Here is a 23,650-nt window from a genome sequence, read left to right on the forward strand (position 1 = left end):
CATACACATTGAGTTCCTGCTCATGATCATGTGCTGTCAAATACACAGCTTCCGCTCCGTCCGTTGCCGCATTCTTGGTACGCTATGCGGATCGACATGCACCTGGCACATGAAACATGGCATCAGTGATGAGTTACTATAATCGTGGTTCGACATGTGAAGACAGATATGCAGTCGTCTCAGTCAGACAAGCAGCTGCAGCTGCAACCGTATATGCGGCGGTAGTCTCGCCTAAATACAAAGGGCGTTTCGGGCGCCCCAGCCTACATCATCAGAGCTCGAGCAAAAGGGCCGGCCTGACTAGGTGACAAAGAACGGGCACGGCGGGCTGTTGGACGATGGATGCATGGTGGTGGCCCAGTGGATATTGCGGCACCTGCATTGATGGACGCGCTGGTGGATTAGAAGGCTGATTGGCGCTGGAGATCGCCGTGAACGTTGGATGGGACTAGGGCCCTGGTAAGCCGCCAGAGACGGCGGCTTGATGGCTCTGCAGCCCGCCCAGGTGGAGTTGGCGACGCGCGATGCGGAGAGCATCAGGACCGACTTTTCTTTTCATCGAGTCGGTGTAGCAGCGAGCGGCATTCAGTCTTCACGTGTAGCTTCTGGCATGTACAAGGCCCGTCATCCTCCTGACACGTCTTGCGTAAAGCGCGATCATCGATCATCGATCATCACCGGAAACCCCCAGACGGCCTGTCGTGTTGCAGCAGGGATCGCTCCAAGCCACCACTCGAACGACTGAGTGCATACGGAAGTGGATAGGCCTGCCGCTGCTTGGTCTCCGCCGCACCACACCTCGTCATCTCTCGCGCCCGCCTATCCGCCGACAGTGAGAAAAAGCAGGCATCGCCGCATCTGCTGAGCGCTGACATTCTCGCCCTCCGACTCGGGCGCTGGACTGCTGCAGACACGCAGCCAGGCAGAGACGACGTGACGGACCGCTGCTGCGCCCCAGGTCGCCGCCCGTACCACGCTTATCCTGTGCCCCAAGCCTGCTGCTGTGCGCCCTCCGCGCAGACGACTCCCGTTCCGCGACACGACGCCCGACCGCGTCCCACGAACGCGCAAACTATCCGCCCGCGAGTGCGCAGCCAGACTGGCAGCTCTGGTGCATGCGAGTGGGTACATTCCAGACAGACACGTCTAGGGACCCGCCCTTACATACCTACACCACCGGCCACCGCTCCTCGCCGCATATCCTCATCTACCGCGCGCTGACGCCTGGGGCCACCGCCACACTCCGCTCCCATCCAACCCCGCGACACGCCCGTCATTACCGGCGCCGTAAATATACGCCTTCCTGCTGCCGACAGCATCTGCGACCACCTGTTCTCCCGCTACTGCCGGGGTCTCTGCTGGTGACGTGCCAGTACGGGGACGCCCGGTGCTGAGGAATCCGAGCCACGCCCCAAGAGACATGTCAGTCGTAGCAGACAGGCGACGATTTCGCGAAGGCATCGGCACCAGTCGCTCCTGGTGAGGCTGTGTCGTTACCCTGGACCCTCTGAACACCACTCCTGTCCCACGACTTGTCTGATATCTCACCATGACTATGGTTCGGCAGTACCCCCCGCAGCCGCCGTCGCAGCTTCCCTCCTCCGTGGCATACAACAACATCGCTCCTGCCCCCGCCCACGCCCCCTTCCTCCGCAATGCCGCCAACCTCGAGGGACACAGTCTCGCCCAGCAAGCGAGGCCGCAGCAGTACGCCCACCCGCTGTCCAGACACAACTCGTACGGCTCCCAGCCCTCCGAGTCTGGCCGGACACCCAAACCCGCAGAACACATGCTTCGCCGCAAGACGCCCAACGGAATTCTGGCAGCTGCGTACGATGGCACATCTGTCGAAAAGAACGGAGAGCCGCATGCAACCAAGCACATTCTGCTCCCCGTGACAGCTGAATCAAAACCACCATACGGTGTCAAGCAGGATCTCCCTCTTCGCTCGCCAGGTGTCAACAGTGGTTTCGGACATGGTCAACAGAATACGCCAGAATGGAGTCCCAGTCGCTACTTCGAGACCGGGTCGGGTCTTACCGGCCAGCACCTACCCCAGATTGATTCCATGCTGAATCAAATACCCACATTACAACCTCTTCTTCCATATCAGATGTATGGCCATCCCTTCTGCGGACCTATGGGCCCGCCCTTTCAGGCCCCGTTGAATCCGACTGTTTCCAACGACCAAGGACCATTTGGACCCTATTGGCACGACGGCACTTACATCCCATATCGGCCTGCTGCCATGCGGGATCCTCGATTCCTACATCATCCGAGTCACAATTGGAGTCACCCGCATAGTAATGCCTTTATCGGTCACCCTTACAATGTCGTGCCCAACTATGCTCATTATCCGCAAAATACCGTCCACCTGGATTATACCCAAGGCGCCTACAATCATCCAGCGAGGCCGTCAATAGACTTATCTCCCTATGCACAGCCTCAAAACCATATCGCGTTAGACTATCAGAATCAATCGCTACCTCCACCTCTCACACAACGTCCTCAAGATTATCTGCACTCTGGTCAGACGACGCCAGTCGCGGAGTACACCCCTACCATGCCGACCGACGAGTACGGGCCAGAGTCACCCAACGGGCAAAGTAGAGAAAAGGTGTTTGCTTGGGCTCACGCAGTATATGTCGACCTACTCAAGTACCTCCAATCAACACGTAAAGCAAATTCGCAAAACGCACACGGCCGTACTCATCACAGACCGCATATCTACCCCAAGCCGCCACGGCAGCCTGGACTCAATCTGTCGAGTTCCTCCAATACCGGCGTCCCATCCCTAGAGCGACGTGTCTCATATCCTATTCCTGCGCAGTATGCTTCTCACTCAAGAGCAGATTTTGGATCCAGGAGACCTGCCATGCCGCACTCGCGCTCCTTGTCCGCGTGGTCAGTAGGCAGCTCGGATGCAAATGGCCAATCATGGCAAGGCATGCCACCGCAACAATCCATGCTTCCTCCAGTGCCAGGCATGGAGCCACCACGTACCCTGCGGCGAACCTCCGGCTCAGTCGCCAGCGCCCATCAGAATCTCCGTCAGGGCCTGCCTCCGAGTATGACCGCTGCCTCAGCGCTTGAAGCGATCACGAAGCATTGCGAAGAGAGCAAATGGAGCTGGATAGATGGCATACTTTTGGGTGGTTGTCTCGCATATGCACTAGGTGACTATCAAAAAGCTCAGGACTGGTACAAACACATCCTTACCTTGGACAAAGAGTGAGTACCCCACTTTCTATCTTCGAGTCGTACTAACGCACACTAGTCATGTCGAAGCTATCTCGAACCTTGCAGCTACAATGCTTGCTCTTCAGCAGAAGCGTGAAGCCGAAAACCACTGGAGACGCGCAGTGAAACTTCGACCCAGTTACTTCGAAGCTGTCGAGCACCTAATCGGCTTACTCTGCAGTGATCACAAAGGTCGTGAAGCTGTCCAGGTCATCGAAGAAGTTGAACGCCATTTGAGGTTTGCCAAGAGGGCCGATGCTCTTCGGAGCCTCGAAGTAGAAAGCGAACGTTCTGCCTCTGAAATAAGCGAGTCAAGTTTGTCGGAAGCATCTGATCGGCCCGTGTTTGAGTTCGAGGGAGAGGACGAAGCCGTCTTCAAGGATCTAGATGAGCTCCCCGGCTCGGACCAGCCAGGCTTTGGTTCAAGCGGATATGCCATCGCTGGTTGCGACAACGGTCGTGTTCTAGCTCTGGTGCATGCTAAGGGCAACATGCTATACGCACTCGGCGACAATGCCGGTGCCGCCAGAGCTTTCGAGAACGCGGTCCTCATCGCATCTGGACCTCATCCTAATGGCATTGATGGCCTCATCCGGCGTATTCTTGGCGTGGTTGGATACAACGTAGCGGAACGCTCTCCAGGAGGTCGTCGTATGCCCCCATCGTCTGATCCTATACTGTTACCGCCAGATGCCGCGACCAGAACGGCTTTGCTCTGCTTCACGCCACACGGCCAACTTCCGGGCCTCAAATACGTTCCTAGCGAAGGTCTCTCCAGGAAGGCGGCTATCTCGACCACAAGCAACTCTCTGCTGTCGTTAGCGAAGATTTTCCAGGACGGAATGGCAACCAATTCACCCAAAAGTACCGTTTATCAAAGCAACTATGGTGTACGAGAGATTTTGGCTCTATATTACCTGTCGCTTTCCCTGCAGCCCAGCCCATCGACAGCCAACAACGTAGGCATTCTTCTCGCTAGCGTACAGCAATCTGCCCCTTCCAAGGCCAATCCAATGTCGCATGCGTTTGCCGGACCCCACATCCCTGGGCTGATGCCCGGTAGTGGAGTAGCTCTTGCGCTTGCGTACTACCATTACGGACTTCAACTCGACTCATCCCATGCGCATCTCTATACAAACCTTGGAAGCCTCTTGAAAGATATTGGCCAACTAGACTCGGCTATAGACATGTACACACGGGCAGTCAAGTGTGATCCGAACTTTGACATTGCTCTCGCTAACCTCGCCAACGCCGTCAAAGATAAAGGCCGGATAGCCGATGCCATTTACTACTACAGGAAAGCAGTAAAGTCCAGTCCGGACTTTGCCGAAGCTGTCTGTGGGCTTGCTAATGCCCTTAACTCTGTTTGCAACTGGGCTGGCAGAGGTGGCATTGCCGAGCACGGCGGATCAAGAGACCGCTGGCATGTCAATGATAGTGGCATGCTTCTAGACGCCAAGATACCTGGTGCGTCGAGCTCAGGTTGGATTCACAAAGTCGTGAAGTTGGTCGAGAAACAGCTTGCCGATGGTGAGGACTGGGGTCGAGGCATGATGAACGAACAATTCATACAAGACGTCATCCGTCCCCTAGCTCTCACGGGAGGCGCGCAAAATGTGAAAGAGAAGGAAACCAGCATGCTGTCAGTGCTACAGCAATGGAAGGGTCAGAAGTGGGAGGGTGCGCGCATCGTACGACTTGTTGAGCGAGCTATACGATGGATGACTTGGCAATGGTACCAGGATCGCTACGTCACTGGAACACAGCGACCCCCGATCTCGTACAAGAGACCTCAATTGCCAGCAGCTTTGACGGTACCTGCGGCGCCTACTGTTCTACCATTCCATACATTCACCTGCCCCATGTCGGCTAAACAGATACGTCTTATCTCGCAACGCAATGGCCTCCGCATCTCGACCTCGACATTAAGAGTTCCTTGGTTACCTGCGACAGTCTACCAGCCTCCTCCGCCACCGAAACCATTCTTGAAGGTCGGCTATGTATCATCGGATTTCAACAACCACCCATTGGCCCATTTAATGCAGTCAGTATTTGGTTTCCACAATCCAGGCAGAGTGAGGGCATACTGTTATGCCACCACAGCGAGTGACGGATCAGAGCACCGCAAGCAGATCGAGAGGGAATCGCCTGTCTTCTACGATGCCAGCAGCTGGTCAGCGGAACGACTTGTTCACCAGATAACTTCAGATGGCATCCATGTTCTTGTCAACTTGAACGGCTACACTAGAGGTGCGCGAAATGAAGTCTTCGCTGCCCGTCCGGCCCCTATCCAGATGGCGTTTATGGGTTTCGCAGGTACTCTTGGCGCCGAGTGGTGCGACTATCTTCTTGCCGACGACACCGCCGTTCCTCCAGATACACTCCGACAATGGCGCCGTAACATTGACCTGGAAGACGCACTTGTAGACGACAACAGCGGTGGTTCAGACGAAGAATGGATCTACGGAGAGAACATTGTCTTCTGCCGGGACACTTTCTTCTGCTGTGACCACCGGCAAAGTGCTCCAGATTCGCAGGGACGACAGCCCAACTGGGAAGAAGAGCAACAGCGGAGGTGGGCCATGCGTAAAGAGATCTTTCCAAATCTTTCGGATAATGCGATCATCCTTGCAAACTTCAACCAGCTGTACAAAGTAAGTTCAATTTGCCTCTTCCATGTGTTTGATCACTAACCCTATCATCAGATCGAGCCCACGACATTCCGTACCTGGTTACGCATTCTTGAAAAGGTTCCCAATGCCGTTCTCTGGCTCTTGCGTTTCCCCGATCTCGGCGAGACCAACCTCAAGCAGACAGCTCTTGCCTGGGCAGGTGCAGATGTAGCAAGCCGCATTATGTTCACCGATGTTGCACAGAAGCATCAGCACATTTCTAGGGCTCGCGTCTGCGATCTGTTCCTCGATACACCGGAGTGCAATGCACACACGACCGCCGCCGACGTCCTCTGGTCTGGAACACCATTACTGACGTTACCTCGCTACAAGTACAAGATGTGCTCTCGCATGGCAGCTTCAATCCTCAAGGGCGCGTTACCCAAGACACCAGCAGGTGCTCAAGCTGCGAAGGAGCTTATCGCGGGCAACGACGATGAGTACGAATCCATGGCCGTCCGTCTCGCACGCAACTGCACGTATAACGGCTACCGAGCGCAAGGCCGTTTGAGTGAGCTTCGCCGCATGCTTTACGAATCACGATGGTCAAGCCCGCTTTTCGACACCAGACGCTGGGTCAGAGACTTGGAAGATGCTTATGAGATAGCATGGAGGAAATGGGAGAAGGGAGAAGGCGGCGACATTTGGTTGGAACACGAACCACCTCCGCGCGCTTAGCGATCAACTTTATCATTCATTTAGACCGCCGGTATAGCTTTGTTTCTTTGCGGCGAGCATTACACATATCTGGGTTAGACTCTGTCGGCATACGCCAAGGGACCCTTGGATTTAGCGAGCACGTACGTTCGTTGTTGTTGTTCTTCTTCTTTGTTCCTATACCCCATATTGATTTGGATTGGATATTTATGGATGTTTAACTAGCTTATCTGGCAACCTTCATCATATGCGCGCGAAGTAGATAGCTTCTGTCGCTTTCTGGAACAGCATTTTCTTGGGCGTTGGGATGACTTGCATGGCACCGTGACGGAGCCGAATACTATCCACCTGTTGTCTCCATCCTGTTCATTCACACTGAATTTGAACGTGTTCTGAACACAGATTTCACCAAGCATCTCACGGATGTTTCTTTCGCCTGACCACAGAATCAGCACCCCTAGAAGTATGATGGACTCCACTACGCACATATACAAAGATGGTGCCATCTAGTTACCTATCTTCCAAGCAAACGACTCCGAGTGCAGGGTGAGAAGTCTTAAATATGCGTGATGTTGCGCTCAGGAGATGAAGCAGTAAGCTCGATCGCAGCACTAGCAAAGCTTAGCGCGATCGCATCTCCACAAATCCCTCCCCTTACACCTAATCTGCATCACGAAGCATTGTTACCAGCAACATCGATCTACCGTTGGACCATCAAACCTCTAAACATTATCCGCACACACATTCAACGCGTCATGGCTCCGCGCAAAAAGGCTACCACAGCTGCCAAACCCAGTAGCAAACCCGCCAAACCCACCAAATCCGTCATTGCACCTCCTGCATCACCATTGGCACCAGCACTACCACCTGCACGCGCACATGATGCGTCTTACCATTACCCGCTTCTTTTGGACGGTCGATCAGGTTGCGACGCGTTGTTGAGTTGGTTCCACGGCGTTGCGGAGACGCGTAGTATGCCGTGGAGGAAGAAATGGATCGACCCCGAAGAGTATGAAGATAAGGAGGAGCTGGGACGCGTTTTGTCGAAGAGGGCGTATGAGGTTTGGGTTTCGGAAGTTAGTGAGTATATGCTTCCTTGTGGTTGAGCCCTGGAGTTTTGGTGATGAGACACGTGAACGCGGTGTCACGTGCTCTGTTCCCAATCGCGTCTTCTACTGGAGGCTCGAGGAAACGTTGGCTGATGATTGAATAGTGCTCCAACAGACTCGCGTGTCGACAGTAATACCGTATTTCAACAACTGGGTCGAGAAGTGGCCCACCGTTCAAGACCTTGCCGAAGCGAACCATGATGATGTGCTTTCCGTATGGAAAGGCCTGGGTTACTACTCGCGTGCAACGCGTCTACATGAAGGTGCAAAAGCTATGATTGCCAAATCTGCTGGTGCCTCATGTGCTCTTCCCAGTGGTGCTACGGAGCTACAGGAATTTCCCGGCATTGGAAGATATACTGCAGGCGCAGTGTCCAGTATCGCATTCGGTGAAGCAGAGCCCGTCCTCGACGGGAACGTGGCGCGCGTACTCAGTCGACAGCTGGGTTTGTACATGGATGTCAAAGACAAGAAGGCCACAGATGTTCTTTGGGATATGGCCGACCGACTAATCAAACACGCTTCAAACTTTCCGGAAACACGGACGAGTGAGGTGCCCGGGTTGTGGAATCAAGCGCTTATGGAACTCGGATCCACTTTGTGTACACCGCGACCCAGGTGTGACGAGTGTCCTATCCAGTCGACATGCAGGGCTTATAGCGAAGGAAAGGCGTTATCTGACAAGCGCCAGTCAGCGGTTGTAGTGCCTGACATTGAGGATGCTTGCTCTCTTTGTGCGCCGTTGGATACCGAAGACTTGGTTGCAGTTTCTGAAGACGCAGCGAACGATGAGCCGCCACGAGCGAACAAGAAGAGAAAGGCCGCTACAAAACAAACCAACACTATCTCGCAGTACTTCGCCGTTGGAACGCCAAAGTCAAACGTAGAAACGGAAGACGATGATGAGGATCTGGATAGCCCACCCGTCGAGGATTCCAAGAAGCGGAAGCTACCGGCACCTACTGGAGAGTCCAAGTCGATATCCACGTACTGCTCACTATTCCCGAAGAAAGTGGCGAAGAAGAAGGCTGCCGAAGAAGACTGTGTGGTGTGTATGGTAGAGTTGCGCTCGGAAGACGGCAGCAGTAAATGGCTGATCGAGCAGAGGCCCGCTAAAGGTAAGCTTTGCACTACGATGCTAAGACACTGCTGACGATCGCGTGAAGGTCTCCTCGCATCACTGTGGTACGTAATAAACGCAAGCTATCATCGCGCCACTGCTGGATAGCTTCTCGGGTACTGCCCAACGCGCATTGTCGTGCAGCATCATATCATGTCTCATGATAGGCCCATTGCTCGGCTCTTCTTATCTAGCACAGGGGCGTACGCTGACTGTGGCACAGGCAATTCCCGCAGAACACGCTGACTGCATCACAAAAGACGCCCCAGCAGCGCAAAACGTCAGCGCAGCAATACATTTCTGATCTTGATGCCGGCGCCGCTGACATGAGCAAAGCGCGTTATATTGCCAGTTTTCCGCCATTGGTCCATGTCTTCAGCCATTTAAGGCTTACCATGCATACCTATCAGTACAGGATCGACGCCGATAAGACCGGAGATATCGAGCTTACATGCAAGGGCCCGCCCACCCGCAAGTGGGTAGACAGCAAAGCCATGGACAACGAGACCTTGTCTACGGGAATGCGCAAGTGCTGGGACCTCGTTTCCGAAAGCCTCTGATGATGGTGTCGCGAGGCACTTGCGATGGGTGAGTTGAGACTGGTTCCACGTGCGCGGTACCCCACGTCCCGTTATCTCCCGCCAAGCGATACACATGGCTGGCTTCCGCTTTCCGCCTCCTTGGCCATCTCCACTCCTCCCTAGTGTCCTGGGGAAGTGGAACGATAAGGAACTCTGAATGTCTCTCACTATACCAATCACGGCGAATAATTCCTTCCCATGGCAGTGGTTCTGCTAGCGGGGTTTTGGTTGGCTGGAAAGAACGCGTTGCATATCATGTTATCCTGGGAAAAAGATGGCGCGCTCGTGCAACCGAGATGTGTGTAGGGAAGAGATCGCTGGATATAAACGTGGTAGATCCCCGAGGATTCGGTACTGTGAATTGCTCCGAGTATACGACTTTTGGTACTTTACTGTACAAACATATCGTCAATATGGCGGCTATTCCAGCCCCGACACCCATCACAGAATGGCCAGACTACGCTGTCGATCCCAATGGAGGAGATGTCATGACAACTGATCTCAATGCCCTCTATGACAAGGGCGATCTGTGTTGGATGCTGGTCAGCACAGTTCTATGTTGGTATGCAACACTTCCACATTCGTTTGAAACGAAACATACTGATTGCAATCAGGCAAATCACACCCGCCATCGGCTTCCTCTACGCAGGCATGCATCGCCGAAAGGCAGCTCTGACCATGATCTTTCAATCTCTCTTCTGCGCCTGCGCCGTCGGCATCCAATTCTGGGTATACGGCTACTCTCTCTACCAGTCGCATACGACCAACCCTTTCCTGGGAGATTTGTCAAAAGCAGGTCTACACAACACACTCGCTTCACCGTCGCTCGCGAACGCCGATATTCCTGATTTACTCTATGCTGCGTTTGGGTTCACTTTCGTTACCTGCACCGCGATGATCTTGGCAGGAGCAATGCTTGAGCGAGGACGCTTGTTTCCTTCGATGCTCTTCCTGCTTTGCTGGACTACGTTTGTATACTACGTGCTAGCACACGCGGAGTGGAACCCTAGTGGCTGGCTCTACCAGCTTGGTGTTCTTGACTTCGCCGGCTCTGGTCCTGTGCACATTGCGTCTGGTTTTTCTGCTCTGGCTTGGGCAATCATGCTGGGGCCACGCGTTGATCCGCATAAAGAGTCGCATCACCCTAGGATACCGCACTTCAAGCCTCACTCTCCGTTTCTTGTTGGACTTGGCACGATATTGATCTGGTTTGGATGGTTTGCTTTCAATGGTGTGTGAAGGCTATATGCCGAGAGATTGAAGCAGTGTACTGACAATTTATAGGCGCCTCGACGGCCAACCTCTCCCTACGCTCCATCTACATCGTCTGCAACACCAACCTCGCAGCCTCCGGTGGCGGCATAGCCTGGGTACTCCTTGAATACATGTTTACGCGCAGATTCTCTATCATCGGATTTTGTTCTGGAATCATCTCCGGTCTCGTCGGTATCACACCAGCCTGTGGATTCGTGCCTGTGCAGACCGCAGCCCTGATCGGAGCCCTCACCTCCTGCGCATCCTTCTTCACAGTCCGCTACAAATACCTCCTCGGCATCGACGAGGGTCTCGACATCTTCGCCATCCACGGCGTCGGCGGTTACGTCGGCGACATCATGACCGGTTTCTTCGCCGCACCCTACGTACCCGCCATGGACGGCGTAAGCAACACCTACGAAGGCGGCTGGTGGGCCCGGAACTGGAAACAGATGGGTTACCAGCTGGCTGCTGCGACTACATGCGCCGCATGGTCTTTTGTCGTCTCGATCATTTTGCTATTCATCATCAACAGGATTCCTGGTTGCCATATCCGCGCGACTGAGGATGATGAGCTGAGGGGTTTGGACTACAAGTATTTCAGCGATGCAGATGGGGATATGGAGGTTCTGACTGGATATGGCCCTACGACTCCGGGTCGAGCGGCATCGCAAGTCGCGAGCGGGTCTGAGAGTCATCAGGATGTGCCTGTTGCAACGGAGAAACGGGATTGAGGCGAGTGCGCCTGATGATGCCGTGCTGCACCGCTCGGGTGATTCGGCAACACATCGATCTTGCCGAATGTCTTGCCCGTTCTGCGACTGTACGTTTTGCAATTGGGTACGGCTCTGCAGACTCGTCCTCTTTTCTTCATGTATATTCCAGCTCTTGTTGTTTGTCTTTCTGCTTCTTGTTCTGTAATCGAGATACCATTATTTACCCGCTTACCATCTTACCGTTCTTACCGTTTCTGTCCCCTTCTCAACCCCAATTCGGGTAATTCGGGTGTCGCCACCTCACTCCCTGGATGTCTACAACCCTTTTGGCGGACCCTATTGAGTGGCTTCATCTGTGCCGATGTATCCAACACCGCGTTCGCCTCATGTGCCGCTGCGCCTTCAATCACATAAACATCGAGTGTCCAGCCCAAGCCCAACAATATGCACGCATTCAACATGAAAACAATCACGGCAATGGCCATCAACTTCCTCGTGGCAGCGTTTACGAACCCGCCGAATCCACTTATTACCCCACACCCGAAGCTCCCGGCCCAGCAGATATCATCCGGGAGTGATCCGGCGCTAGTTGGTTGGATCGACGCGACGGATGGACAGTGTAAGCTTCGCCTCTTCCTCATCCAGTAACCCGACACCACTAACTCAACTACAATGCAGTCTCTGACCTCCGCTTCTGCGAATACTCAGCCACCTTCTCAAACTCTCACACCTTGGCTCAATGCTGCACAACCGGCTCAGACTGCACCTTCTGGTTATCATGTGGCTCTCCAGTCCTTTTGGCTGGACCAACGAGTTTGTTCTGTGATCAGAAGTATTGCAATACGGCGGTTGTGGTGCCGACTGTGGGTGCGAGTGAGGTGTAAGTTTTCTGGGTTGTTGGGCGACGAGTTTGGGTAGAGAGACTTTCACTGTGGTGAGGGATATTAGGTATGGTATGTACACTGTATTTTGTCTGGTTCATGCGATGTAACGCTGATATGTTGGTAGCTGATGTCATGCAAAGTGTAGAGCACATTTTGGAGAGGTAATAGGATCGAGATTGATTACATCGCTATTACATGATGGACTCTATTCAACACACACACACACACACAAAAGCTTGTTCAAAGAGTGGATGAGAGTCTAACATCTGCTTGAGAACAAGAGAGCTGATCTTTCTACCATTTCTCATCACTTTCCATACTGTCGCGAGTTAGTCAGCCCTACTTTAGCGCTTATATTTTGGAAACTTACTATCGTGTACATCTCTCTAGACCTTGTAGTACGAAGCAATCGCATTGGCACTAGCCCCGTTGAAATTGTAGCACCTTCCCTGGGCGTAATCGAACGTCGTGGAGTCTACGTAGCCCGATCCGATGGCTCCGGAAGGGTTGCCGCAGCTGTCGGGCGCGAAGAAGTATGCGAATTGGTGGTTTCCTCCCCAGGTCGTGATCCTGAAGGATCCAAAGCCTTGTGGCCAGGCTGCACAGGTGTCGTCCCAGATGTTGACAGTTTGCTGGAAACTATTGCCGCCGCAGTTGCGATCACCGAAGGTATCGATGACGAAGGCGGTTCCACTGGCAGCGAGGGCGGCCATGATGGCAGTGGTGGAGGCGATGGAGAAACGCATTTTGGATGAGAGTGGAAGTTTGCGGAGTGAGAAGGTAGTCTTGAAGATAGTAGATGCGGTTGAAGGAACTGTTCGAGTTGGTGGATGATACAAGATTACCAGCGGAAGAAGGGATTTATATACTCAAATCGCTGAACTTACTTTCAGCTTCACTTTGATTACTCGGTGTGTCACTGCCTTCTTGCTTTCGTGGTCTTCGCCGACGGTGAGGTAGTGGTGGCTAGGGCTCACCGGCCTGAGGTCGTCCAATACTTCACCGACTCTTTCTCCAGCTCATACACGCTCATCTTCGACCTTATTTATATGGTTCGCGAGCCACGACGTGCCCAATCACCCGTTTCAAGTCGCTGTGTGCACCCATCTACGCGGGCTGTAGCGATTTTGGCCCCCTCAACTCGATTCTGATGATTTTCTTAAACCAATACTTCCATGCGGAGTGAAGATGACCATGCAATCATCAACAACGAGGATGATCTTGGGTATACGCCTACGTCGTTGGACGGCCAAGCTAATAGCACAATAGAGTTCGGGGCGGAATGGGCGGACAGCAGAATAAGGTTCGACCCGAAATGGGCGACGGTGGAATGTAGGCGTAGAGGGCCGCGCCATGCAATTAAGTCACTGTTTAAAAGGTCATCAGGCTACCTAGGTACTTCTGAGGGCTGTACGCCCTTACTCACCGCCCAAACGAGGGTAGAAGAGGAATTGCTACCAAATGCCTAAGTAATCAAGGACGAGATGGTGTTGGAAGCTACAACAGAGCACAGACACTAACCCAACACTGTTTGGAAACTACATTACGCTTTTAACATCGTGCTTACACCGTCTCGTCCTTGATTGGCTGGTAGCACTCTCTCCTCTACCCTATGTGGCGCGCTACGGTACTCCGGTGTACGATCTGGGGTAAATGAGTGACAGCAATGCCATTGTTAAGATGAGTAATTTTATTGCGCAAGTGGCAGCTGCGGGTACTGAGATATTTCCAAGCTCTCGCAGCCCGAGGACAGCGGAAGCCTGGAAATACCTGGGGGTTTGACGCAACACCACCCTTCTGTACTACAACGTTGCAAATAAATTCTAAGAACAACACAAAGTAGACTCTGCAAAGCTGCGAGTAGAACTGTGTTTTTGGACTCTTAATCAGAAGCGGTGTAGTCGAGGTAGAGGGCTACTTACCAGCTTGTGTCCGGCTTTCGCTGTCTCGCTAGAGCCAAGGTTCCTCAAGTGTCCAAGAAGCCAAGAAGCCTCTCGGCCGACGGGCACGTGACGTTGAATGAGCCCCTCCAGTCTCCTCCATCACTGATAACCACGATACCGCGACACGGGCGGCACATCGGCCATGAAAATCACTTTTGCTCCGCAGAACCTTGCATCGCGGCCATCCCTGCCGCATTTCGTCATTGCAAGGCGTGGGATCGCTGAAAATAGCGGGCGCTAGGCCGAACGCAAGTAGCGAGTTCCTCGATCCACGACTTTCGGGAGAATCTCGACCCACGGCGAAGGTGCAAGCGTCCCAAAATACACATGGCATATCTCCACCTCCGCCACCGATACAGCAACCCACAGTAAACCATGACCAACACGTCTCGTGGCCTCAGAGCTCGGATTCTCAAGCCGATCCGTCGCCGAGCAAAAAGAAAAGTCATCCTTCAATCTTTAACGTTTGGTCTCATCGCCCAAGCACAGTCAGACAGACAGCACACGTCTCTGTTCTGTTGGAAGGCCCGAGAGATGTAGACGCACCTGTCAGCGTTCCAAAGAACCGGGGCTACCCGGTTTGGCGGTTCAGAAACAGCACGTTGGCAGAAGAACGGTTCTCTGGTTCAGGAGCATGATAGCGCGCAGCTGGCAGAGGCCAGGGTCTCAGATCATTGTAGTCTCGATTGAACCCTGTGATTTCGCGCACTACGGACAACGATCTGACCACCACAAAAGCTAACATGACATAGTTTCTCAACATTGAGCTATGCAAATTTTCTCTCCTCAGCCACAACGATCCCGAGAGAGGGGCGCGTTGGACATGAGACCTTCAGCGACTGCATACTCTCCACTCCGGATAACATCTGCAGCACACGAGGTGTCAACGGTTGCAGCCTTATCCTATCTCTCACACCTGATACGAGATAATGCCGGTGGTTGTAATGCCGACTATGCCGCACGAGTCATAGCGAGCGAACTGTATTGCCTCTCCTGTGCTAGCGGCGCCCTGCTAACCTGGAATGAACACGAGATCTGTGGATACACAATAGTCCAAGTTGCTAGGGCCGCAGACAGTTCGATTGAAGCCTCCAAAATGAATGCGCTTGCAAGCATGCGCTCCTGCACGACGAGGCTGTTCGCCCCAAGGTCTTACACAGAGCCTCTGATGGTGGTTCTCGATACGGGGGGCTCCACAGTCAGTTCGGCATATCATGTCGCATGTTCCTGTTGATTGAGGCCTTTTCTTCACGCTCTCCATCACGCTCTACTCTTTGTGTAATACTTGTCCGTTCGCTCGGCCATCGACACTCGCTCCACACACCAGATCAAAGGGATATAGTCAATGCTATAACATCTTCTCTAATAATTAATACTCCACACTCTCACGACCTTCGCTACTAGATCTATCGATCTCTAATACCACTCGCCTACCAAAGTCTGCGAGTCACAGCGAACAAGCAACGCCTTATTCACGAACTTCGATATGCCTTCCACGACCATCATGAAGCAGGGCCTCGCCACTGCTGTTCTTGCATCTCTTCCTTTGGCTGCCCGTGCCCAAGGCACCACTCCTCCCAAGCTCACCGCAGCCTGTAACGATGTCGCTATCTTCATGGCCCGCGGCAATGACGCACCTTACAGCGATGGCCGCACCTCAGGTTTCAGAGATACCGTCTGCGCAAAATTCGAGGCTCAGGGAAACTCTTGCGATTACATGGATCTCGTCTTCGATGCCACTCTCGGCGTGGAGTTCTGCCCTACTATCCAGGACGGTGCCGTCAACGGCGTCAGGCAAATCACCGAGTACAACGCTCAATGTCCGGATACTTTGATCGTCGTCAACGGTTACTCGCAAGGTGCCATGGTTGCCGGTGCTACTCTGAGTGGCGGAGGCGCCGACGCCTGCGACGTTGACACCAAGACTACCGGCCTCGATGCCAACTCTCAAGCTGGTCAGGCAGTCAAGGCAGCCCTTCTCTGGGGTGACGTCAAGCACACTGCAAACCAGGTCTACAACGTCCTCGACGGAGCAGACAAGCAAGCCTGGGGCCGTACCGGCTCTAACCTTGAGCGTTTGAACACTTACTCCTCCGTCTTGAGGTCGTACTGTGCTGGTGGTGACCCAGTCTGCGCTGGTGGAAACGATGTAGCTCAACATCTGAACTACTTCGAGCTCTACACCGAGGAGGCATCAAACTGGATCGTGAGCAAGCTCACACCTCTCCTGGTCAAGCCCTCATCGGCCGCACCTGTCAGTTCGGCTACCCCAACCCCTACCCCTGAGGTCTCTTCAACCGTCGCACCGGTTGAGACCTCAAGCGCAGTCGTGGCACCAGCCTCCTCCGAGGCCTTGACTGTCAGCAAGGAAGCTGTTACCACCACCATGATGAAGCCGTCCACTATGATCTCTTCATACATCCCTGCCACCACTGCGAACGCTACTTCCACCGCAACCTCCGAGGCGGCTACCGCCTACCCCATCACCATTCCTCACAAGCACCTCAACACCACCGTCCCGTACGGCAACTCTACCATGCATGCTTCCAGCACCCCTATGAGCTCTGAGAAGCCCTACGAGACTGCATACCTGCCTGTCGAGCCGTCGCACGCGCCTGTTGAGGTGTCGCACGCTCCCGCTCCCGTCACCACCATGGCACCAGAGCACTCCGCTCCCGCTGCTGCTTGCCCACCAGCCACCGTCTACGAGACTGTCACCGAAGTTACGTACATGTACGTATAAACTGGCTCAAATTAGGAGAAGTACTTTGATGCGAGGATCACGAGAAATATGTTAGATTGGATGTATATATTACCATTCGCAAATGAAAAACATTCGTATAATCATGATAGAATTTGTTCTATATGGCCCTTATTTACATTTGATGATTCCTCCTTAGATGCCCAATGCCTTTGCGATGGCCTCTCCAACTGCTGTGGCACTGGCAGGGTTCTGACCAGTGATCAAGCGACCAGAGATGGCGACCTTCTCTCCCCAAGGCTCAGCTGCCTTGACGAACTTGCCTCCACTCGCCTTGTTCAGCGCATCCTCGGGCAGGAAGGGTACGACCTTGGAAAGGCCAACCTGCTCCTCCTCTGCGTTTGTGAATGCGGTAACCTCCTTGCCAGCGACGAGCAGACTTCCGTCGCTTAGCTTAGCATCGTAGAAGACAGCGGGCGCATGGCACACAGCCGAAACGATCTTGTCCGCCTCCCAGAATTCCCTGATGAGTTGTTGCGAGGTCGCGTCGTCGACGAGATCGAACATGGGTCCGTGACCGCCAACGTAGAAGATGGCGTCGAAGTCCTTCGCCTTGCCCTTGAAGTCGCTCAGCTTCTGGGTTGTCTTCCAGACCTGCTCGTTGTTCTTGTGGAAGTTGACGGATACATCGTCTTTCGCGGCTTCGACGGATGCGGGGTCGAGAGGTGATTCACCACCCTTGGGCGATGCTACCGTGATGTTGGCTTTGCTGTGGAGGACGTGGTAGGGGTGGGCGAGCTCGGGGAGGTACCAGCCGGTGGGCTTGCCGGTGTCGCCGAGCTTATTGTGCGAGGTGAGGACGAAGAGAATGTTTGGCTTGGACATTTTGAAGGTATGATGTGTTTGATTTGGTGATTTGGTGTGTAGAGTCGTTGTCCTTAAACCTTTTATGAAAAGTTCGATAGCTTTCCACTGGAGAGTACCTTGTTAATATGACGACATGCGGGGTAGCTGCAATGGAAAAGGCCCGATTACGCAGGGCACCGTCTATTAGCGTCAGGGACGTCATCTTGAAAATTCACTTCTCTTGTTCGCCGAGCACCAGGTACTTACAAATACTTCAGCATGTGATCTGCCAGTTCTGGCAGCTGTTGTGCGATATACTGCTCCACTCCCCGCCCAAATCTCGGTGCAGCTTACGTTTCGAGCGGAATCTGGACGACGATGACGTTTTGTCAGATCCAGCCTTTCTCTTTTTGTTCAGGACATCTTATTCGGGAGCATGCGCTGGTGAACCTTCGGCATGCCCGGGCGGCTTGGAGGTGTGTAGCATATCAACTGACGGTAAGGAGGCATCGCAGCCTGTCATTCGATATGGCGGAGCGCAGATCTTGTTCCAGAGTAAGCATCAGTCAGCATCGAGATATAACCTCTTTACTTGACGACTTAATGCCGAAGAATCTCCTAATGACGTCGCCGATTCTCTCTACTGGATTCGCTCTCTGGGGTCCCATTCTTTGCCTGCTACCAGGTGTCTGTTATGGGTTGTTCAACTCTTAGTTCGATGAGTCTGTTCGGCGATAGCGAGGGCAGCTGTTTTGCCGGCTAGACATGTGTATATACTGATCTCCTCCGCATACTTCGAAATCAGGTTGAAACTCACTATACGTCGTGAGATCCTTGGGTATGTCCTCGACTATAAGCGCATAATCAAACACCATGTCTGTAAGCTCTCTCGGCAACCTGAGTCCTACGATGTGATATACGTTTCTTTTGATTTCGGCATAAGCCTGGCGTTCAAAGATGTTGTAGGCTGCCACGAAGTCCATTTGGACGCAGCCGTCTCTGTCGAACCCATCACATCCGTCGTAGTTCTCGTCGAGGACCTCCCACTCATGATGTATAGGACATGCAAGCATATCTCTTGCCCATTCTCGGATCTCTCTACATGCCTCAGCGGCCTCGACAAATGGTATAGGCTTGCAATAGAATTCCTCGCCATGTGTGGGGGTCTTTCTTTTTTTCCAGCCGTAGAATGTTCGAAGCAAGAAATTATCGAGCTCCTGATTAGCAGAACAACCGAAGAACGCTTCGTCCCTGTGTAACAGCTCCGTTTTCGTGATTGTATACCAGTCGACTGCTATGCCCAAGCAACCGACAGCTTCATTGGCCAAGTGCTGCAACATGTGGAGCAGTCGTGGTAAAAAAATCCGGCGGAAGTATCTTCCCACTCGATAATTCTCTATGGGTCCGTTAAGGTGCCGCTTGTCCCAGGTGTTACCGCGATCCCACCTCACTTTGAGGAAGGATAACGTGGTCCTGAACCTATCGTAGACTACGAGTTCGAAAACTTCTGGGTCGACGGGACGGCGCAGATCTGTTAGAGCCTTGAACACCTCTTCGGGCATGTCTTGGGTCGGTTGTCAGTACGATGCAGACATTGGGAGGTGTTCACAAACCTTCCGAGAAGACGTCATACAACGTCCAATCCCGAAAACGCTGTCCTTCGTCAACGTATGGGCCCACTGGGAATTCAAACGTGAATTTATAGTTATCTAGGTTGCCCATAGTTTTGAAAAATGTTGCAGGATGGATGGAATGTAGCCCTGTAGAGGCGACGTGGTTTCGCACGCGCAGACGCGCAGCCATCGGGGCAACCTCGGGAAGCTTGGCGTCGGCCCTTCTTCTGGCCACAATCCCAGCGGCGCAGTCAACGCACCCACGGTCGACATAGCATAATTCATACTCGCTTTTACCGCAGATTTCAAGAACTTCATGAGTCATTTCTATCTTCTCGAATCATGTACATGCAGATGAGCTCTTGGATGCGCTCGCGGTTCCAGCCGAAAACTAACGGGCCATCGTCCTCTTCCTCAAGCATACCTAGGTACAGGTACCCATTCGGTGTCTTGACCGTCGTTGTGTGAGCGCAACAATCACACCGATCAGAAAGACCCCATAGGTTACCCTTCAGGTTCGGAGGTGTTATCTGCTTTCAGCGTTCACGGATGGTCAAGCTTCTGGTTGGCCAATTGTTCAGCTGGGTCGCGCAAATAGCCCGATTCGACATCGTGTGCATCTAGATTGCGGGACATGTGGATAAAGACAAGCTACTCAAACGGTGTGTACGTATCCGCGAAGGCCACAAAGACAAGTGTTAGGCATGTATAAAAGACGAGTAGTCATGAGCGGTTTACATGGTACCTACCTCCAGGTGGAGATCATAATTCGTCGCCATGACATCTTTCGACCACAAAACTGTCATCATCACGGGTTGCAGCAGCGGCATTGGCCTCGCGACGACCCTCCTCTTCCTATCACAGAAAGCCCGAGTCTTCGGCATCGATATGTCGCCGTTCGACCAAGCCCTTGATGTCACCCAGAAAGCGTTATTCACCTTCCACAAAACCGACCTTTGCGAGCCCGGCTCAGCAGAAGAGGCCATCGCTGCTTGCATCGCAAAGTACGGACCGAGGATCGACGTGCTGGCTAATGTTGCAGGCATCATGGACGGTTTTGGCAGCGCCGATACAGTCAAGGACTCGGAGTGGGAGCGCGTCCTAACCATCAACCTCACAGTACCGGTCAGAATGATGGCAGCTGTGTTGCCCAGCATGAAAGACCAGAAAAGTGGTGCCATCGTCAATGTTGGTAGTTATGCAAGTCTTTCCGGTGCAGTGGCAGGCATCGCATACACAGCCAGTAAGCATGGGCTTGTCGGTGCGACCAAGAACGTCGCGTGGCGCTTTCGTAAAGACGGTATCAGGTGTAATGCCGTACTCCCAGGTGGTGAGTACCACGTCTCGTTCTTGAACCCAGAAGATGTTGTTTTAACAAGAGTTTCAGCCGTGCCGACCAACATCCGCTCGTCGGTGGTGAAAGAGGACGTCGATCAGGCTGCAATGGAAATGTACAAGTAAGGGTTTACAGCCCTTGGTACCCTGTCATCGCTGACGAGCTAGCAGCCCCGTGCAGATGTTATGCCAAGGTCTCAAAAGAGACGATCTTCCATACGGATCAGTGGGCCCGAACGATATCGCACAGGGCATTGCATTCCTTGCGTCTGATGCTGCAAAGACGATCAGCGGTATCCTGATGCCGATAGATAACGCTTGGTCGACAATATAAGTTGTGATCGCAAGCTCGGTTAGCCAAAAGCGGGATGAGTTGACTTCGCTTTTTTATGATGGTCTCCGATCCTCGATCGGTCCCAGATGTGGATTGTTCAGGAGGGTTTCTCGGCGAGGAAGGTGACGTTACGAACATTGACTGGATAGCGTCATGACTCTAAGCGAGTAGATGGGTAGGTAAAACCATCACATGTCTTGCGTCGGTTCGATTCATACTACGAACTTCCTAATTGATCAAGCTGAAGTGTCTCATCGCATCTGTGCACCAGCTAAAATCCTCTGGATCCAGTCTCCTACGCAGCGATCCATTCCCCCACATCCTTACCAATCTCTTGCGCTCTCCTTCTTGTAGCTGGTCGATCCTCTTATGCGGCCAAGGAGAGTTTTCCTTGAATGAAAAGCTTTTCGTGTCCAGACTGAAAGCCTCCCTTAGACGAGCATTGCGTTCAGCATTGCGTTCGGCACGGGAGCCTCGCTGTTGAGAAGGTCCTGCGTGCTCTTGTGGGGTTTGTGTCGATTGTGTTGGTTGTGCCGACTGTGTGGCTTGTGCGGCTTCTTCAGCTTGTTCTCTTTGCATCCGCGCCCTTAGCTGGGGACCGGGTAGCATGTCAGGGTAGAAGAGCTTAAAAGCTTTTGCCAGAGGCGCCCAGTCTCCCTCAAGCAGTCTCCCTTGTGAAAGCTCATACGAAAGATATTTCAGGAAGTTCAAAGGGAGATCGCCGAACTTCCAACCAGCATAAAGCAGAGGCTTGTCTTCGGGTCGATATCTCTGAGGTATTTTCCACTTTCTGAGATCAATTTCCTCATCTTCCTCATTTGGCCCCGTCTCGCCTTGGCGGATGAAACGATTGACATCCTCGTCGGTAGCGTGGACCTCAGATTGTACATCTCCGAATTGTGTTTCTTCATTTGACTCAGGATTTGGTGTAGGCAAACGTGCAGCTGAAGCCAACTCAGTAGCCTTGGCCTTGCCTTTGTCCGCTCTCGATTGTAGTGGTGTTTCCGAAGGTGCAGTATGCGAGGCTCCGGACTGAATTGCTGCACGCGAAGATCCAGGAGATGACATTTCCGCAGCGGCTTCAGGAGGGGTAAGTGGAACGCCTCCATCAACGCTTACAGTGCTTAATGCAACACCGCCGTCAACGCTCTCTGGTACACGACCGTCAACGCTTTCCATGTCTACATCCCCGGTAAGGTCTACGACCTCTCGCTGCTTGGTGGTAGAAGCCGACCGCGGCTTCGAGTTACCGGAGGATGATTTTCGAGGATTGTTCTTGGACTTGTTCTTATTTGTTCGAGCGCCCGTGGTGGGCGACGGCACCTGTGTGCTGTTCGCGGTTGATGATTTTGGGAGAGGTCGGAGGAATTTTGTGAAGATGTCGCCACGTCGTTTCGCCATTGGAGGTGAGTCGTCCTCCATGTCGCGAGCGCGCTTTGCGGAAACGTGTGGTTGTTGCTGTTCGTTCACGTCATAGTATCTATAGGAAGAGATCAGCTGGAGACCTCCTGTAACTACTCGCAAGATGCTCACTCTACAGGATCGGAATACCCCAAGCGACCTTTCTCGGGTGGGTCGTGCCTGATTCTACTAGGAGTCCACTCGTCTACTGGCATGATGCTGTCTGGACAGGTTCAAAGCTGCAAGTGCTGTCTTCTTCACGGTTCGTGCGCGTTGGTACCTGAATGGAAGTCGTGGGTCCAACGGGAATGCAACGGGAAGAGGGGCGGGAACTTCGCGCTTTTGACGCGCGTTGAAACTCTCCACCGCCTCCTGATTTTGGGTTCTATCGAATGTCTGTGCGCGTGATGCAGATGGAACCGCGGATGCGGGGCTCTGCCGAACCAACGAGGTGGTGGGCCGTTCGTTGTGACATCTGCACGAGCGAGGATGTAGCTCCATCGCTTTCATCTGATCTCCGTTTTTTGACGTGGTGGCAACTTACAATTCGTCCGGTAGGTATGGCTATCGCCGTGTCGACGAGCTGTCGTTTTCTCGTGAGCGTCTCACCACGTCAGCGGCCCGCTTGACTAGTTAGTGGCTTGGCAGCCTTCTCTGTCCCGCGTCTGGAACGCCTCCAGGGCTGCATCGAGTCCTAGGAGTACACAGCGAAGGATTCCAACAAATCTTGCGAAGAGAGACATTTGCAGGCATTGCACAACACGACTCGCATTCTTCAAATCGCCTACCTCAAGGTTGAGGCGAGGAGTTGCCGTGTCAGCACCTCCCTTACCTTCTTTCGGCGGCGCGTGCATCATCTGCGACGCGACGGCGCTTTAACATCCGGAGATCATACCGTAGTGTTGCTTATCATGAACGAGAGTTTGAACCTCTAGTCAGCGCAGCGCCACAATATCGATATACTATGAAGACACGGTAGTCTCCTGGCATGAGAAATGAAAGGGTCATCGATCCTTTCGATCTGGCCGTGTGGCTGGCATTTGCTTTTGCTGCTCTGCAGTCTCGACGCGTCGAATCTTTTCAACAACATTGATCGCGCGCTCTACCTGAAGTGCAAGACCGAAGAACCCCCAGACAGACATCACGTGGTCAGAGGGCTGGATACTCCCGAGGTCAGCCTTTAGGTCAAGCTTTGCTGCGAACAATGTGGTTATAAGGTCGAACAACGCGTCAAGAGTGCCTGC

General features: G+C 53.2%; 8 protein-coding genes across 8 annotated transcripts; 5 read left to right on the plus strand and 3 right to left on the minus strand.

Annotated features, from left to right (window-relative positions):
• Positions 1-1,549: 1,549 nt before the first annotated feature.
• J4E93_003578 (uncharacterized protein) lies at positions 1,550-6,590 on the plus strand (the record flags this gene model as incomplete). Its single annotated transcript, XM_049341512.1, has 3 exons — positions 1,550-3,231; positions 3,278-5,894; positions 5,946-6,590. 3 exons carry the CDS (start codon positions 1,550-1,552, stop codon positions 6,588-6,590), a joined length of 4,944 nt encoding a protein of 1,647 aa, XP_049201017.1.
• Positions 6,591-7,543: 953 nt separating this feature from the next.
• J4E93_003579 (uncharacterized protein) lies at positions 7,544-9,358 on the plus strand (the record flags this gene model as incomplete). The annotated part of the gene is made up of 4 exons (XM_049341513.1): positions 7,544-7,649; positions 7,783-8,796; positions 8,845-8,863; positions 9,022-9,358. The coding sequence occupies 4 exons, from the start codon at positions 7,544-7,546 to the stop codon at positions 9,356-9,358; spliced, it is 1,476 nt and encodes a 491-aa protein (XP_049201018.1).
• A 434-nt stretch (positions 9,359-9,792) lies between these two features.
• Positions 9,793-11,367, plus strand: J4E93_003580 (uncharacterized protein; the record flags this gene model as incomplete). The annotated part of the gene is made up of 3 exons (XM_049341514.1): positions 9,793-9,941; positions 9,994-10,610; positions 10,664-11,367. 3 exons carry the CDS (start codon positions 9,793-9,795, stop codon positions 11,365-11,367), a joined length of 1,470 nt encoding a protein of 489 aa, XP_049201019.1.
• A 1,173-nt stretch (positions 11,368-12,540) lies between these two features.
• Positions 12,541-12,946, minus strand: J4E93_003581 (uncharacterized protein; the record flags this gene model as incomplete). The annotated part of the gene is made up of 3 exons (XM_049341515.1): positions 12,541-12,552; positions 12,604-12,619; positions 12,678-12,946. The coding sequence occupies 3 exons, from the start codon at positions 12,944-12,946 to the stop codon at positions 12,541-12,543; spliced, it is 297 nt and encodes a 98-aa protein (XP_049201020.1).
• Positions 12,947-15,680: 2,734 nt separating this feature from the next.
• Positions 15,681-16,919, plus strand: J4E93_003582 (uncharacterized protein; the record flags this gene model as incomplete). Its single annotated transcript, XM_049341516.1, has 1 exon — positions 15,681-16,919. The coding sequence occupies one exon, from the start codon at positions 15,681-15,683 to the stop codon at positions 16,917-16,919; it is 1,239 nt and encodes a 412-aa protein (XP_049201021.1).
• Positions 16,920-17,072: 153 nt separating this feature from the next.
• J4E93_003583 (uncharacterized protein) lies at positions 17,073-17,762 on the minus strand (the record flags this gene model as incomplete). The annotated part of the gene is made up of 1 exon (XM_049341517.1): positions 17,073-17,762. The coding sequence occupies one exon, from the start codon at positions 17,760-17,762 to the stop codon at positions 17,073-17,075; it is 690 nt and encodes a 229-aa protein (XP_049201022.1).
• A 2,351-nt stretch (positions 17,763-20,113) lies between these two features.
• J4E93_003584 (uncharacterized protein) lies at positions 20,114-20,797 on the plus strand (the record flags this gene model as incomplete). Its single annotated transcript, XM_049341518.1, has 1 exon — positions 20,114-20,797. One exon carries the CDS (start codon positions 20,114-20,116, stop codon positions 20,795-20,797), a length of 684 nt encoding a protein of 227 aa, XP_049201023.1.
• A 436-nt stretch (positions 20,798-21,233) lies between these two features.
• On the minus strand, positions 21,234-22,621 carry J4E93_003585 (uncharacterized protein; the record flags this gene model as incomplete). The annotated part of the gene is made up of 2 exons (XM_049341519.1): positions 21,234-22,463; positions 22,616-22,621. 2 exons carry the CDS (start codon positions 22,619-22,621, stop codon positions 21,234-21,236), a joined length of 1,236 nt encoding a protein of 411 aa, XP_049201024.1.
• Positions 22,622-23,650: the final 1,029 nt, after the last annotated feature.

This window comes from Alternaria ventricosa (genome assembly GCF_023758065.1).
Source record: "Alternaria ventricosa strain BMP 2768 chromosome Unknown scaffold_5, whole genome shotgun sequence".
NCBI classification, from domain to species: domain Eukaryota; kingdom Fungi; phylum Ascomycota; class Dothideomycetes; order Pleosporales; family Pleosporaceae; genus Alternaria; species Alternaria ventricosa.